This window comes from Eriocheir sinensis, chromosome 70, assembly GCF_024679095.1.
Source record: "Eriocheir sinensis breed Jianghai 21 chromosome 70, ASM2467909v1, whole genome shotgun sequence".
NCBI classification, from domain to species: Eukaryota; Metazoa; Arthropoda; class Malacostraca; order Decapoda; family Varunidae; genus Eriocheir; species Eriocheir sinensis.
This window is the reverse complement of record NC_066578.1, coordinates 3883184-3898399: the sequence shown is the minus strand read 5'-3', so window position 1 is coordinate 3898399 and position 15216 is coordinate 3883184. Positions and strand designations below refer to the sequence as shown.

At 39.5% G+C, this 15216-nt stretch overlaps 1 protein-coding gene across 1 annotated transcript in view; it reads right to left on the bottom strand.

Annotated features, from left to right (window-relative positions):
* LOC126988677 (serine/arginine repetitive matrix protein 2-like) overlaps positions 1-15216 on the bottom strand; it is a 73231-nt gene that overhangs the window by 33839 nt on the left and 24176 nt on the right. The window contains exons 4-5 of the mRNA XM_050847032.1: positions 8789-8933; positions 838-968 (exon numbers count right to left, since the gene is read on the bottom strand). Of these exons, the coding sequence (XP_050702989.1) occupies positions 838-968; positions 8789-8933 (276 nt within the window). The remainder of the gene's footprint in view (positions 1-837; positions 969-8788; positions 8934-15216) is intronic.

The following is a 15216-nucleotide window of genomic DNA, read 5'->3' as shown; positions in this document are numbered from 1 at the left end:
GACGTAACTACTAAAAGCACATAATAAAAAAAAAAGTGAAAAATATATAGAAAAAAAAAGAAAATGCAAAGACAAAATATGCCAAAGGAAATTAAGATGATAAAAAGGAAGATAAAGAAAAAGAAAGATGGATGGAATAAGAAATAACATGAAGGGCTGTGAACGGAAGGAGAAGGAAGAGATGGAGGAGGGAGGAGCGATGAAGAAGGAAGGGACGATGGAGAGAGAGACAGGGACGCAAGAGGTGGGAAGGGATGAAGAAGGAAGGGACGAAGGAGGAAGAGACGGGGAAGCAAGAGGGGGAGGAGAAAAGAACGGAGGAGGAAGGGATGAAGAAGGAAGAAATGGAGACGCAAGAGGGGGAGAAGAAAAGGACAGAGGAGGAAGGAACGTAGGAGGAAGGGATGAAGGAGAGAGGAACGGAGAAGCAAGATGTGGAGAAGAAAAGGACGGAGGAGGAAAGAACGAAGGAAGAAGGGACGAAGGAGAGAGAGACGGGGAAGTAAGAGAAGGCCTAAAGAACGGAAAGGGAACGAGAAACTTAGGAAGAGGATAAAAAAAGTTATGAAACCACTGCGCTTTGAACGTAGGAATAGAAAGGATCGTAGTAGGAAAAGGAACAAGCTAAGGAGGATCATAAGAAATACACTTTGAACGTAGAAGTAGAAGGAACGTAGGAGGCTAAGAATGACTACTCACATTATGGAACCACTGCACTTTGAACGTAGGAATAGAAAGGAACGTAATAGGAAGAGGAAGAAGCTAAGGAGGATCACAAGAAATACACTTTGAACGTAGAAGTAGAAGGAACGTAGGAGGCTAAGAATGACTACTCACGTTATGAAACCACTGCACTTTGAACACCGGAGGGTTGGCTTTGATACCACACTCGAAATACACGTCATCGCCCTCTTTGATGTCGTCCATATCCAGGTTGAGTCCCGCCGCCAGGGAGAGCCGAGGCGTGTCTGTAGGCGAGACGAGGAACACGACGAGGGTTAGTAACAGAAGAAGGAAGACCAGCTCAGATACAGAAAATGGAGGATAAATGAAGACGAGGGAAGGAGAAAGTAGTGAATGCAGAATGAGCTAGAGAATAAAATGCAGAATGAGTTAGAGGTTGACTGTATAATGGGAGAGATATTTGAAGACGTGCGTTGCGAGAGAAAAGGAGAACGAGATCAGAGAAGGTGAAGAAGAGGAACGGAAAAGGGAAAATTAGCAGAATGAGCTAGAGAGATTGAGTGTTGAATGATGGAATGAAAGACGAAAATATCAAATTGTGAAATCAGAAAAGAAAAGCAGGGAAGGAGATATGAGTGAATATAAAATAAGTTAGAGATTGAATGATGGAATTTGAATGTTGAGTGAGTCAGATGAGAAGGAAAGATATAGGAGATAATTTACTTGAAGGTTATGACTGAGATAGATAGATAGAGAGATAGATAAATAGATAGAGAGATAAAGAGAGAGAGATTAGTGCACTTAGTCATAATCACATATTAATACAGACAACGGTTAGCCTCTGCCTCTCGTGTCCTGTTACTGTTCATGCTGTTGTTACTGTTTTATTATTTTAAGACTTTATTTTGTGAACCTTCAACGTTTTATAGACGCACATGCAGTCTGATTTTAAACCTTCTGTGATTGGCACGTATTTGGCTTTCACTGGTGGCCTGGTAACACACACTCCCAGGTCTTTCTCTGCCTCTGTGGTGGATAGTGAAGTGTTTCCATGTGGTATTGGTGTGCTGGATATCCCTTCACTGGTAGCTTGGTAACATATACTCCCAGGTCTTTCTCTGCCTCTGTGGTGGATAGTGGAGTGTTTCCCATGTGGTATTGGTATGCTGGATATCCTCTCCCAAGGCGCATGACTACATTTTTCTTCACTGAATTGTAGCAGCCACTTTTTGTTCCATTCCTGTAGCTTGGTGATGTCTTCTGGTAGGATATCCACAGTCAAGGGGTTAAGTGTTCGGCTAATCCAACTAATTCCCCTTTTTTGGCCTTTGGAAATAACTGTTATTAAAGTCGAAAGCTTCTGAAAATACAACCAATATCTCTCAGGACTATTTTTGCGGTGGTGGTGAGCGACACAGCCCGTATTATGAGTGCATGAGTATTGCTGTTTCATTAATGGTTTCCTTTACTCCTGTACGAACCCATATTGCCAATTTTCCGTCCCTAGCATATTAAACACACCAATTTCCGAGCCAAAAAACGTCTCCTTCGTCTCAGTAACTAGATAAATTTAAAGCTATGGATGAAATGGTTAATTATTGATGTCGTTTTGTGATAGTTAAGCGTCAAAAGTGTAAAAAAAAAGGTACATGCAAAGGGGTGAATAAGATGAGCTTGCAACGCTGGTACGAACACCCTTTTGGTATACGAAACATTTATAAACACAACTGCACCCTGCATGCGTCTCCTTCTCATGAACCTCAGACCTGCATTTTCTCAGACGCTCTCGCCTCTTACAACATGTATTTAAAAGGCCACAGAGATTAGTCGGGGTTCTTTTGAGTATTTTTCACATTCATGGTATACAGAAGCCTTGTCAAACTATCACTGGGGTTATAAAACTACCCCCCATGGACATACTAGGCTCATGAAACTACCCATGGATATACTCCCAACAACCTCTACCAAAAACCTTGTCAAACTATCACTGGGCTCATTGAACTACCCCCCATGGACATACTCCCAACAACCTCTACCAAAAGCCTTGTCAAACTATCACTAGGCTCATGAAACTACCCATGGATATACTCCCAACAACCTCTACCAAAAGCCTTGTCAAACTATCACTGGGGTCATAGAACTACTCCCCGTGGACATACTTTCAACAACCTCTACCAAAAGCCTTGTCAGACTATCACTGGGCTTATAGAACTACCCATGGGCATACTCCCAACAACCTCTACCAAAAGCCTTGTCAAACTATCACTGGGGTCATAGAACTACCCCCCGTGGACATACTCTCAAGAACCGCTAATCTAATACAAAAGAACAAACCACTGGGCAAGCTCTAGAATAGGTTACCTTATGGAAGAGGGCTCCTTTAGCTTGTGTCACCCTTTGCCCCTTTTTGTATACTTTTGTTGAAATAAATAAAAAAAGCCTTGACAAATATGGGGAAGTCCCGAAATGTTATAGAATCTGAACATCCCTCTCAATACTCTCCTCCAAGCTGTGGGATCAGAATGTAAAGGCCCAGTTCACTTGCATTGCCATTCCCAGTTCCCGGAGTATCGTGAGGCCATTAATGTTATCCTTCCTGGGGTCTTTCTCAGCGAGGGAAGCAATTAAGTCTGGGTTCCTAGGCCGTGCGAGGGGCGGCTTTCACGGTGCATACAACCAAGACTTGCATCGCGTGGGGGACTTCTTCTGTCAGGCAAATCATTACATTGGGTTTTCCCTTTTAATTTGTGTCGATTTAAAAGTGTACAAATGATGCGTGTTTCTCAGTAGCGAAGTAACGAAGGGACTGAACGTTGATTTTTACTTATTTTTATTGTTTTTTGTTTGTTTATTTTTGTTGCTAACGTTCTTTTTTAATTGATGTGGCATTGGTTGTATTTTTATTCATTTTCTTTTTATGGTTTTATTTCTTTTTATCGTTTTTATTATTTAACTTGTCTTATCTTTATCTTATCTATTATTTTATTATTTTATCTTTTTCATTTATCTTATTTTTGTTATGTATCTTATCTTATCTTTATCTTCTATTTTATTTATCTTATCTTTATTATTTTATTATCTATCTCTATCTTATCTTTATCATTTATCTTACCTTTTTTTATTTATCTTCTGAAGAGTAATGTTTTTTTTTATTGCTATGCTGCCCATGTTATTTATACTGAACCTTTTTTATTGTTTTTATTTACTTCAGATATTTTAATGGAAAGTTAGTTTTTTATTGGTGTACTGCTGATTACATTTTCATCGTATTTTTTTTGTGTGTGTGTTTTCTTTGTATGTGTTTTAAAAGGTGAACAGTTTTTGACGTTCTTAAGCTGAATGGGTTTTTTTTCAGTTGTCTTCAAATCATCGTGGTCACATAAATAGCAAAATTGTCTATCTGTTGTTGTTGTTGTTGTTGTTGTTGTTGTTGTTGTTGTTGGTGGTGGTGGTAGCAAAATTGTCTATCTGTTGTTGTTGTTGGTGGTGGTGGTGGTGGTGGTGGTGGTGGTGGTGGTGTCGAATTTCACGATAAACTTTGCGAAATCGATCTTCACATTGTTTCTGGATGATCATCGTCTCACGTGACCAATTCGTCCATCTGTTTTCTTTCTTGTTGTTGTGGAATTTAGTGATAAAGTTAACGAAAATCGATCTTCACATTGTCTCTGAATAAGTATGGTTTCACGTAACATAACTGTCCTTCTATTGTTGTTGTTGTTGTTTCCTTCTCAATTATGTTTTGCTCTTCAACTGTTTCCTTTACTGTAAAAGAAAACACAATTCGTCCATCTGTTTTTTGCTGTTGTTGAATTTAGTGATAACGTCAACGCGAAAATCGATCTTCACATTGTCTCTGAATAAGTATGGTTTCACGTAACATAACTGTCCTTCTATTGCTGTTGTTGTTGTTTCCTTCTCAATTATGTTTTGCTCTTCAACTGTTTCTTTTACTGTAAAAAAAAAACGAAAAAAAAAAAAAGAATCTAAGGCGGGCTTTTTTATTTTTTATTATTGTTTCCTTTTTTTTGTGCCCTTGTGCTGTCTCCCTTGCTGTAAAAAAACAAAAACAAATCTTAAACACTTTTGCCTCCCACATCAACTACTTCCAAAGGCCAAACAGGACATCAGTCGGGTCCTCACGAGTGCTTTTTCTAGGTTCATGGTACAGTAGAAGGGTCACACTACCACCAGGGTCATAAAACTACCCCCGGAAACGCCCCGAACTCCTACGAAATCCTTGTTAAATGCCCCAAACCCCTACGAAAGCCTTGTTAAATGCCCCAAACTCCTACGAAATCCTTGTTAAACGCCCCGAACTCCTACGAAATCCTTGTTAAATGCTCCAAACCCCTACGAAAGCCTTGTTAAACGCCCCGAACTCCTACGAAATCCTTGTTAAATGCCCCAAACCCCTACGAAAGCCTTGTTAAACGCCCCAAACTCCCACGAAAGCCTTGTTAAATGCCCCAAACTCCCACGAAAGCCTTGTTAAATGCCCCAAACTCCTACGAAAACCTTGTTAAACACCCCAACCTCCAACGAAAGCCTTGTTAAATGCCCCAAACTCCTACGAAAGCCTTGTTAAATGCCCCAAACTCCTTCGAAAGCCTTGTTAAATGCCCCAAACTCCTACGAAAGCCTTGTTAAACGCCCCAAACTCCTACGAAAGCCTTGTTAAACGCCCCAAACTCCTACGAAAGCCTTGTTAAATGCCCCAAACTCCTACGAAAGCCTTGTTAAATGCCCCAAACTCCTACGAAAGCCTTGTTAAATGCCCCAAACTCCTACGAAAGCCTTGTTAAATGCCCCAAACTCCTACGAAAGCCTTGTCAAATATGTGTACTTGGGCGCCCAAATGTTTAAGAATACGAGCCTTATTAGTGAGTCTTGGCGATCGATCACACGCATAACATTGGCTCTCAGAAACGGCATCAAGACACACGCTACCCTACGCTATGCTATATTTCTTTTAACCTTTCAGCTGAGAGGTTAAGGGATGGTAAGAACATAAGAACATAAAAACATAGGGAGACTGCAAGAGGCCATAACCCACAACCCACAACCCTGTACACTTAAAAAAAGCAACACTAAGCTCAAACAAAACAGAACATATGAGAAAAAATATATATTGAAGTAAAATGGTGAAGATTCCGCTTAACACACATCTGACGAGGCTTTGGTAGAGGTTGTTGTGTTAGTAGTGTTTTCCTGGGTAGTTTTATGAGTCTTTAAGGAAGGAAGGATACTGGTCTAGAGGTCCTTTATACTCTTGATTTATCTGACGTGTTGTATTGAGTGTTTAAGGATATGGAGAGAGAGAGAGAGAGAGAGAGAGAGAGAGAGAGAGAGAGAGAGAGAGAGAGAGAGAGAGAGAGAGAGAGAGAGAGAGAGAGAGAGAGAGAGAGAGAGAGAGAGAGAGAGAGAGAGAGAGAGAGAGAGAGAGAGAGAGAGAGAGAGAGAGAGAGAGAGAGAGAGAGAGAGAGAGAGAGAGAGAGAGAGAGAGAGAGAGAGAGAGAGAGAGAGAGAGAGAGAGAGAGAGAGAGTTGGTGGCGAGGAGTATGAGAAATAAAGATGAGGTGTGGACTGTGCAAATGAGAGAGAGAGAGAGAGAGAGAGAGAGAGAGAGAGAGAGAGAGAGAGAGAGAGAGAGAGAGAGAGAGAGAGAGAGAGAGAGAGAGAGAGAGAGAGAGAGAGAGAGAGAGAGAGAGAGAGAGAGAGAGAGAGAGAGAGAGAGAGAGAGAGGTTTTTTTTAAAGTCTTTCTCTCTCGAAGCTTTTTAAAGTTGAGAGATATCACCGCTGAGAGAGAGAGAGAGAGAGAGAGAGAGAGAGAGAGAGAGAGAGAGAGAGAGAGAGAGAGAGAGAGAGAGAGAGAGAGAGAGAGAGAGAGAGAGAGAGAGAGAGAGAGAGAGAGAGAGAGAGAGAGAGAGAGAGAGAGAGAGAGAGAGAGAGAGAGAGACGTGTGCATAAACTTGAAAACAACAACAACAACAACAACAACACCCCAGGGATTTAAATACAGGTAAATTTGACTGCTGAATTTTAAACATCGGTAAACTGTAGTACTTGATCCTGCTCGTGGGAATTTCCTGTGTTATTTGATTTGAAAGGAAAAGACAATATCATCTCTGCAGCGTGGAGATGAATATGCAGTAAATAATAATAATAATAATAATAATAATAATAATAATAATAATAATAATAATAATAATAATAATAATAATAATAATAATAATAATAATAATGATAATAATAATAATGATAATAATAATACCGTTGACGATTGTTGTGAAAAGCCACGATAACGGCAAATATTATAGACCTCTTAGATTAACGATAACAACAACAACAAAAAAAAAAGATAATCACAAAATAATCATGAAAACGGCAAATGAAAAAGAAGTAAAAAAAATAAGAAAATCGACGGCAAAGACAAAAGCAAACATCAACAGTAACAACAATAGCAGCTACAACAACATCAACATCAAAACAACAGCAGCAGAAACATTAATCCTGAAAAAAAACATCAACAAAAACAAACTACATCCAAACATCAACAACAACAACATCAACATCAACTACTACCACTGAAACAACCTCTGCTGCCAAAACAAACATCAGTCCTAAGAAACATCAATACTAAACAAAACATTAATAAAAACAAACAACATTAAGAACAACAACAACAACAACAACAACAACAACAACTACTACTACTACTACTACTACTATTACTACTACTACCACTCATATAACTTCTACTACCAAAACAAACATCAGTCCTAAGAAACATCAATACTGAACAAAACATCAATAAAACAAACAGTACAACACTAACAACAACAACAACAACAACTACGACTCCAACAACCTCTATTGCCAAAACAAACATCAGTCCTAAGAAACATCAATATTGAACAAAACATCAATAAAACAAACAGTACAACATTAACAACAACAACAACAACTACGATTCCAACAACCTCTATTGCCAAAACAAACATCAGTCTTAAGAAACATCAAGACTAAACAAACATCAAGCAAAACAAACAACAGAATAACATCAACAACAACAACAATAATAACAACAGCCACCACCAGCACTCCCTCAACCTCCCTCGCTAAAACAAACAGAAAGAACAAACAGGTCGGGACTGGCGCGGAAGTTAATATAAAACACTCGCGCATAAACATTGAAACGACGCGAGGAGGAGGAGGAGGAGGGATGTAAAGAATATATAAACAAACGTACACAGCTGTTCTACCTTGCCTTGCCTTACCTTACTTACCTTACCTTACCTTACCTCGCATTCCCTTCCCTTCCCTTCTCTTACTTCACCTTACCTTACCTTACCTTACCTTACCTTACCTTACCTTAGTTTACCTTACCACATATTCCCTTCCCTTTCCTTTCCTTCCCTTCCCTTTCTTTACTTCACTTTACCTTAACTTACTTTATCTTACCTTACCTTACCTCACCTTGCCTCACCTTCCTTTCTCCTCCCTTCCCGTGTTTTCCCTCTTACTTGCCCTTTTTTTTTTTTACCTAATCTAGCCTTGCCTTGCCTTACCTTCCCTCACCTCACCTTCTCTAACTTTACCCTACCTTATCTTACCCTACCTCACTTCATCTCACCATCCTTTCCCTCATCTCATCATCCGATCCCTTCCCTTCCCTTCCCTTCCCTTCCCTTCCCTTCCCTTCTCTTCCTTTCCCTTACCTCACCTCACCGTCCCTTCCCTTCATCTCTCATTGTTTGTTTTTTTGTATCCTTCTCTCCTCTCCATTTGCAATACTAAACCAGCCTTTTCATCCCTCATAGTGTCGCAGTCTTTGCTAATTTCCATCCGCAATACTCAAAGAATCAACCTGTTCATTTCACATAGTTTAGTTTCTCTCCCTTCTTCCTATTCACAGTATTAAAAATAAGCAGCCCTTTCATATCACTAAGGGTTATCTCCACCTATTTGGCAACAATGAAAAAAAGCCTTATCATTCCTCTTGCAATACTAAAAGATTCATCCCCTTCTCTTCTCCTCACTCCCTTTATCATGTCTCAAGTGGCCCCTGCTCACCCCCCCCCCCCCCCCCTGCCTGCTTACAGTGTACGTTCAGCTTCCTGGAGTCCTCGAGCACGGCGTTGGGCACGAGCGGGTTCTTGGCGCGGCACGACACGTAGGCGTCATCGTCGGCGAGGCTCGGCGTCAGGTAGAGCGTCGACCGGCTCACGTTACCCTCGTTGAAGATCTGTAGCGGGAGGGAGAGAGGAGAGGGATGGGAGAGGGCGGGGTACAAATGGTGAGGGAGGGAGTAGTTGAGTTATCTAATGGCGTGGTAGTGTTGTTGTAGTGATGTTAGAAAAAAAAGAAGGGGGAAGGGGGTTGCAAGTGGTTAGTGTTGGTGGTGGTTGGGGGTATTGTATGAGGGTGTTGTGGTACTATTCTTCATTTCATGTGGAGAGGGAAAAGGAAAAGAAGTGGAGGTGACGGAGGAATAGTTAAAAGCTCAATAACGGTAGCGGTGGTGGTGGTGGTGGTTGGGGTAGTTTATGGCAGTGTTTTCTCTCTTCTTTATTTCAATAGAGAAGAGGAAGCGACGTTCAGGGGGAGAGGTACCAGAAGTAGTGAGAGAAGGAGAGAGGTTGACCGTTGTTGGGGGTCTATGGGTTGTGGTTGTGGTGGTGGTGATGGTTTGGGTATTGTATGAGAGCGTCCTTTATTTTATGTGAGAGGAGGAGTACATGGATAGGAATGGGGTCTATATAGTGTTAAGAAGTGAATGGTTGAATGCTTTAGTAGTGATGGTGATGATAACGATTCGGGTATTGTGTGAGGGTACAGTTGGTCTTATCTATATATATTTGAGTGCATTGCCGTGTGTGGGATGTATGTGCTGGTGATGGTGATGGTGGTGGTATTGATGGTGATGATAGTGGTGGTGGTGGTGGTGGTGGAAGGGTTCTGCTTTCGAGGTATAGTAATTAAGTTTGAATGTTATGGATAGCGGTGGTTTTGGTGACACGGGAAAGCATTTGGTGATATTTATAGTTGTGGTGGTGGTGGTGGTGGTTGTGGTAGAAGAGAAAGAGAACGATAAAACGACCAAAAAAGGAAGAAAAGATTATTGATTTGAAAAAGAGAACAAAAAGAAAAGAGAAAACTAACGATGAAAAAAAAAAAAAAAAGTTAAAAGTAATGTATTTGTAGACGTGGTTGTGTTAGTGGTTGTGTTAGTGGTAGATGTGTTTCTGGTAGCTGTGTTAGTAGTCTGTTAGTAGTAGTAGTAGTAGTAGTAATAGTAGTGGTAGTAGTGGATGTTTTAAGTGGTAGTGGATGTTAGTAGTAGAGATGGTAGTAGTAATATTGGTAGTAGTGTTGGAAGTAGTATAATATTAGGTAGTGGTAGTAGTAGTGGTGGTGATGGTAGTGGTTATGTTAGTGGAAGATTTAGTGGTAGTATTAGTGGTTGTGTTAGTGGTAGTAGAGAAAGTCAGAACGAGAGCAAGATAACCATGAAAAGAGAAAGAAAGGAAGGAGAGGAAAGATGAAGGGAGGAGAAGGGAAGAGAAACTGACCGGAAAAAGAGAAAAGGAACGATGGAAAGAGAAATAAAGGAGAAGGAAAAACATGACGAGAGAGAAAGAAAGAAAAAGAATGATGAAAAGTAATAGTAGTAGTAGTAGTAGTAGTAATAGTAGTAGTAGTAGTTGTAGTAGTAGTAGTGGTAGTAGTAGTAGTAGTAGTAGTAGTAGTAGTAGTAGTAGTAGTAGTAGTATCTTGGGTACTTTGTGTTCTATCTGTCCTGACTCGGCGGTAAAGGAAAGATAACAAATGAGGTTAAAATCGTACCCGCTCGCACAGACGCGTTGGAACTGCTCTGTACAGAAGACAAACGTGACTAGCCGGGTGGAAGGAACATAAAGAAACTACTCTCTCTCTCTCTCTCTCTCTCTCTCTCTCTATCTATCTCTTCTCTTTAATCTAACACTCACTTCTCTTCACACTTTCTATGTCTTAAGATTTCTCGTTTATCTATTTATTTATTTTGAACAAGTTAATAATGTTAGACTTTTCTGTCATTATATTAGAAAAGGAAGAGAGAAAATATTGACAAAGGAGAGAAAAGATGCTACAAATAACTCCTCTCTCTCTCTCTTTGTCTGTGTGTGTGTGTGTGTGTGTGTCTGTGTGTGTGTGTGTGCGTTTCCTTTTCGTTCCATCTTTCTCATTTCCCCATTTGAGTCTCGTTTATCCTGGGAGAAATAATGCGGGAAGCTCCTCAGCGGATTAATCGAGTTTACTGTCTTTCCGCTCTCCAGGATGAACAAGGCTCGCAGGAGGAGGCGGGAGGGAAGGAGAGGAAGGACAAGGCTAGTTGGAGGATGAAAGAAGGAAGGAGATGAGGGATGGAAGGGAATAGCGAGAGAAGACGAATGGGGAAAAGGAGTAAGGGAAGATAAACTGGCGATAGAGAAAGAATAGAAGAAAAACGATGGAAGGGGAAGAGGAAAAGAAGATTAAATCTGACGAGAAAGATTTAAAAAGATGAACAGCCCCATGAAAAGAGAAAGAATGGAAGAGAAGAAAGAGGATAATAAGAAAACATGATTTTTTAAAGAGAAAAGAAGAGGAAGAACTATGAAAAGAGAAAGAATGGTAGAGAAAAAGGTTAAAGTCTAAAGAAACAGAACAAAAGAAGACACGATATTTTGAACAGAGAAAAAGAGAAAAAAAGGAAAATAAGAAGGTATAATCTGACGAGGAAGATTGAAAAAAAGAAAAGATATCGATAAAAACAGAACGAAATTAAAAGAACGTTAGATCCTATTGGGGAGGAGAAAAGAAAGCATGATATTTTAGAGGAAAGTAAAAATGGAGAGAGGGAAGGAAATTTGCAGGCCGACTAAGCCCCCATAGTCTCCTTGCACCCTTGAGGAAGCATTGAAAGGATCTGAGGGGAAGAGGGAAAGGGGAATGAGAGAGAGAAAGAAAGAAAGAGGGTGAAAAAGAGGGATACAAGAAAGGTGGGAAGAAAAGAAGATTAAGAACATGGACTAAGAAAGAAAGGTGTTGAAAAAGAAAATATAAAAGGAAAGGATAAAAAGGAAGGATAGAGGGAAGGTGTGTAAGGAAGGAGAACTTGTAAGAATAACGAAGAGTAAAATCTGACGGTAGGAAACTGGAGGAAGAAGAGAATGAAGAGAAAAGAGAGAATAGAGAAAGAGAGAGGAAGAGGAAGGAGACTGAAGGAAGGAAGGAAGAACTGTGATGAGAGAGAGACATAGAGAGAGAGGGAAAAAAGAAAATTGGAGAAAGAAGAAGAGAATGAAGAGAAGAGAGAAGAGAGAAAAAGAGAGAAAGGAGGAGGAAGAAGACTGAAGGAATGAAGAAAGAACTATGATGAGAGAGAGAGAGAGAGAGAGAGAGAGAGAGAGAGAGAGAGAGAGAGAGAGAGAGAGAGAGAGAGAGAGAGAGAGAGAGAAAGGAATAGAATAGGAAGATATAAAAACAAGATAAAATGAAAAGACAAATGAAAGAAAGGATAAAAAGAAAGAAACAAAAACAAAATGAGGAAGCAGAAGAAAGAAAGGAGAGGAAAGGGAGGAGATGAAAATGGAGATAAAATGAAATAAAGGAAATAATGAAGCTGAAAGGGAAGATAAAAAAATAATAGAAATATGATAGAGGAAAGAAATGAAGAAAAAAAGGAAAATGCAAAACTAGAGAAGAAAAAAAACCCCAGTTGATAAGAGAAGAAATCAGAATGATATAAGATGCTGATAAAAGATATAAAAGAGAATAAAGAAATAGCAAAGGAAAGGATATAATTACCATAGAGTAGATAAAAAAGGTAGATAAGAAAAATATGGAGGTAAAGGACTTGAAGGAGGAGGAGAGAAGAAGAAAAAGAAGGTGAGATGTCGAGAAAAAGAGGAATGAAAAAAGAAGTAGATGGGAAAGGAAGAAAAAGGAATATAAAAGAAAGAAAATATAGAGGAGATAAAAAAAGTAAGAAGGAAGGGAATAGAAGGTTATGACGTGTTGCGAAAGGAGGAATAAGGAGAGAAAAGCGATAAAGGAGAAAGAGGAGGAATGGAGAAAGAAATAGATGGAAAAGGAAGAAAAAGGAATATAAAAGAAAGGAAATCTAGAGGAGATAAAAAAAGTAGGAAGAAGGAAGGAGGAATAAGTAGAGAAACCGATAAAGGAGGAAGAGGAGGAATGGAGAAAGGATTGAATGGAAGAGGAAGAAAAAGGAATATAAAAGAAAGGAGATATAGAGAAGATAAAAAAAGTAGGAAGAAGGAAGGAGGAATAAGTAGAGAAACCGATAAAGGAGGAAGAGGAGGAATGGAGAAAGGAGTGAATGGAAGAGGAAGAAAGATTAACACAAAAGAAAGGAAATATAGAGGAGACAAAAAAAATAGAAAGAAGGAAGGAAGTAGAGAGTTATGACGTAATGCGAAAGGAGGAATAAGGAGAGAAATTGATAAAGGAGGAAGAGGAGGAGAGGGTATGATCAGACTTAAAGGAGTATTACACTTAAAACTTCAAAGGGACGGAAGAAAGGTCGTTAATCCTACTACTTATATCATAACTCCACTTAGAGCCTTAAATAATGGCTTGATCCACTCTGTGTGTGTGTGTGTGTGTGTGTGTGTGTGTGTGTGTGTGTGTGTGTGTGTGTGTGTGTGTGTGTGTGTGTTTCATTATGATTTACGACTCACCACCCTTTAAATCTTACACACACACACACACACACACACACACACACACACACACACACACACACACACACACACACACGTACATTCATCAAGCCTCCCTTCCCTATATATCACTAGACTTTCCCTTCCTGAACTTTGCTAAACGGATTTTTTATTTTTTTCATTTTATCTATTTCTCTCTGTTTCCTGAGTCCTTCCTCTCGTCTCCCCTTGCTTCCTTTCATTCTTCCTTCCTTCTTTCCTTTCCTTCTTCTTGTTTGTTTTTTCTATGTCTATTCTTCTTTATGTTTTTCTAATCCTTTTTCGTCTTTCGTTTCTTCCATATATTCTTTTTTATTTTTTTATTTATTTTCTTATGCCTCTCAAGTTCTTCCTAAGCTTATTTTCTTCCTTATTTTCTAATCTGTTTTCCTTTATTACTTTTTCTTATGTCTTCTAAATCCTTCCTCTTATTTCCCATCTTTAATACATCCTTTCTTCTCTTCTTATTTGTTTTCTATTATCTACTCTTCCTTAATTAAGATTTTGGAAGTAAACGAGCCAGGTAGGACGCGTAGCAATGGTTTTAAGTTAGACAAATTCAGATTCAACAAAGACATAGGCAAGAACTGATTCACCAATAGAGTGGTGGACGAATGGATCAGGCCTAGGAGCCATGTTGTGGGTGCCAATACCATAGATACATTCAAGAGGAGGTTAGATAAAGCCATGGATGGTGAGGTAAGGTGGGGTTGAGCGTACAGGAGCTGCCTTGTATTACGTTCACATATACCTCTTCCGCCTTGTCTCACAGCTTAGCGGATTCCTAGTGTTAATCATCATCACATCGGCTTATGGTACATCTATCTTTGCTATCTTATTACATGTTCTTCCCTTACACCTAACCTAACCTAACCTAACCTAACGTCCTTCCTTTAGATCTAACCTAACCTAACCTAACCTAACCTAACCTAACCTAACCTAACCTAACCTAACCTAACCTAACCTAACCCCCTTCCTATCTAACTGCCTTCTCTACTTCACCTCCATCACACGAGCGTATCAGGTTCTTGGAAGGGGATAATATGCTCTTCCGTTTATCACATCCTCTTACGGTAATGTGGATTTAGTATACTCGCTACCTGTCTACTCCTTTTTACCCCTTGTATTACCTGTCCTCTTAACCTGTACCTCCTTTTTATGTCTTCTCACCTGTCTTCTTTACCTGGGTCTCCATTTTGCCTCTCTTCTCACCTGTCTGCTTTACCTGGGTCTCCATTATCCTTTATCGTGTTTACCTGGTTCTTGGTACTGGTTTAAGGTTCCGCTCCTACAGTTTTGTATTCTCCCGTTTCTTTCTATATATTCCTCTCTTTACTTCTCTTACTTTTTCCCTCCTCTATTTATTTTTCTTCCTCTTCTATTCCTTTTTTTCTATGTCTTTTATCTATCCCTCTCTTTACTTTTCTCTTTTTTTTCCGGTAGCTAACGACCTTGAGGCTTCTCTGTCTTAACTACTCTTTTTCTCTCCTCTATTTTTTCTTTTCTTTTTCTATTCCTTTCTTTGTTTTTTTTTATCTATTCCAATCTTTACTTGTCTTTTTTCAGTGGCAAACGTCCTTCAACTCTCTCCTTTTACGTTCTTTAGCTTCCTTTTCTTTTGTAACTTCTTTTTTATCTCCTCTATTTATATCTTTTCCTCTTCTATTCCTTTCTTCATCTGTCTTTTCTCTATTCCTCTCTTTACTTCTCTTCTTTCAGTAGCTAACATCCTTCAACTCTCTCCTAATACATTCTTTACCTTCCTTATTCTTTGTAACTTCT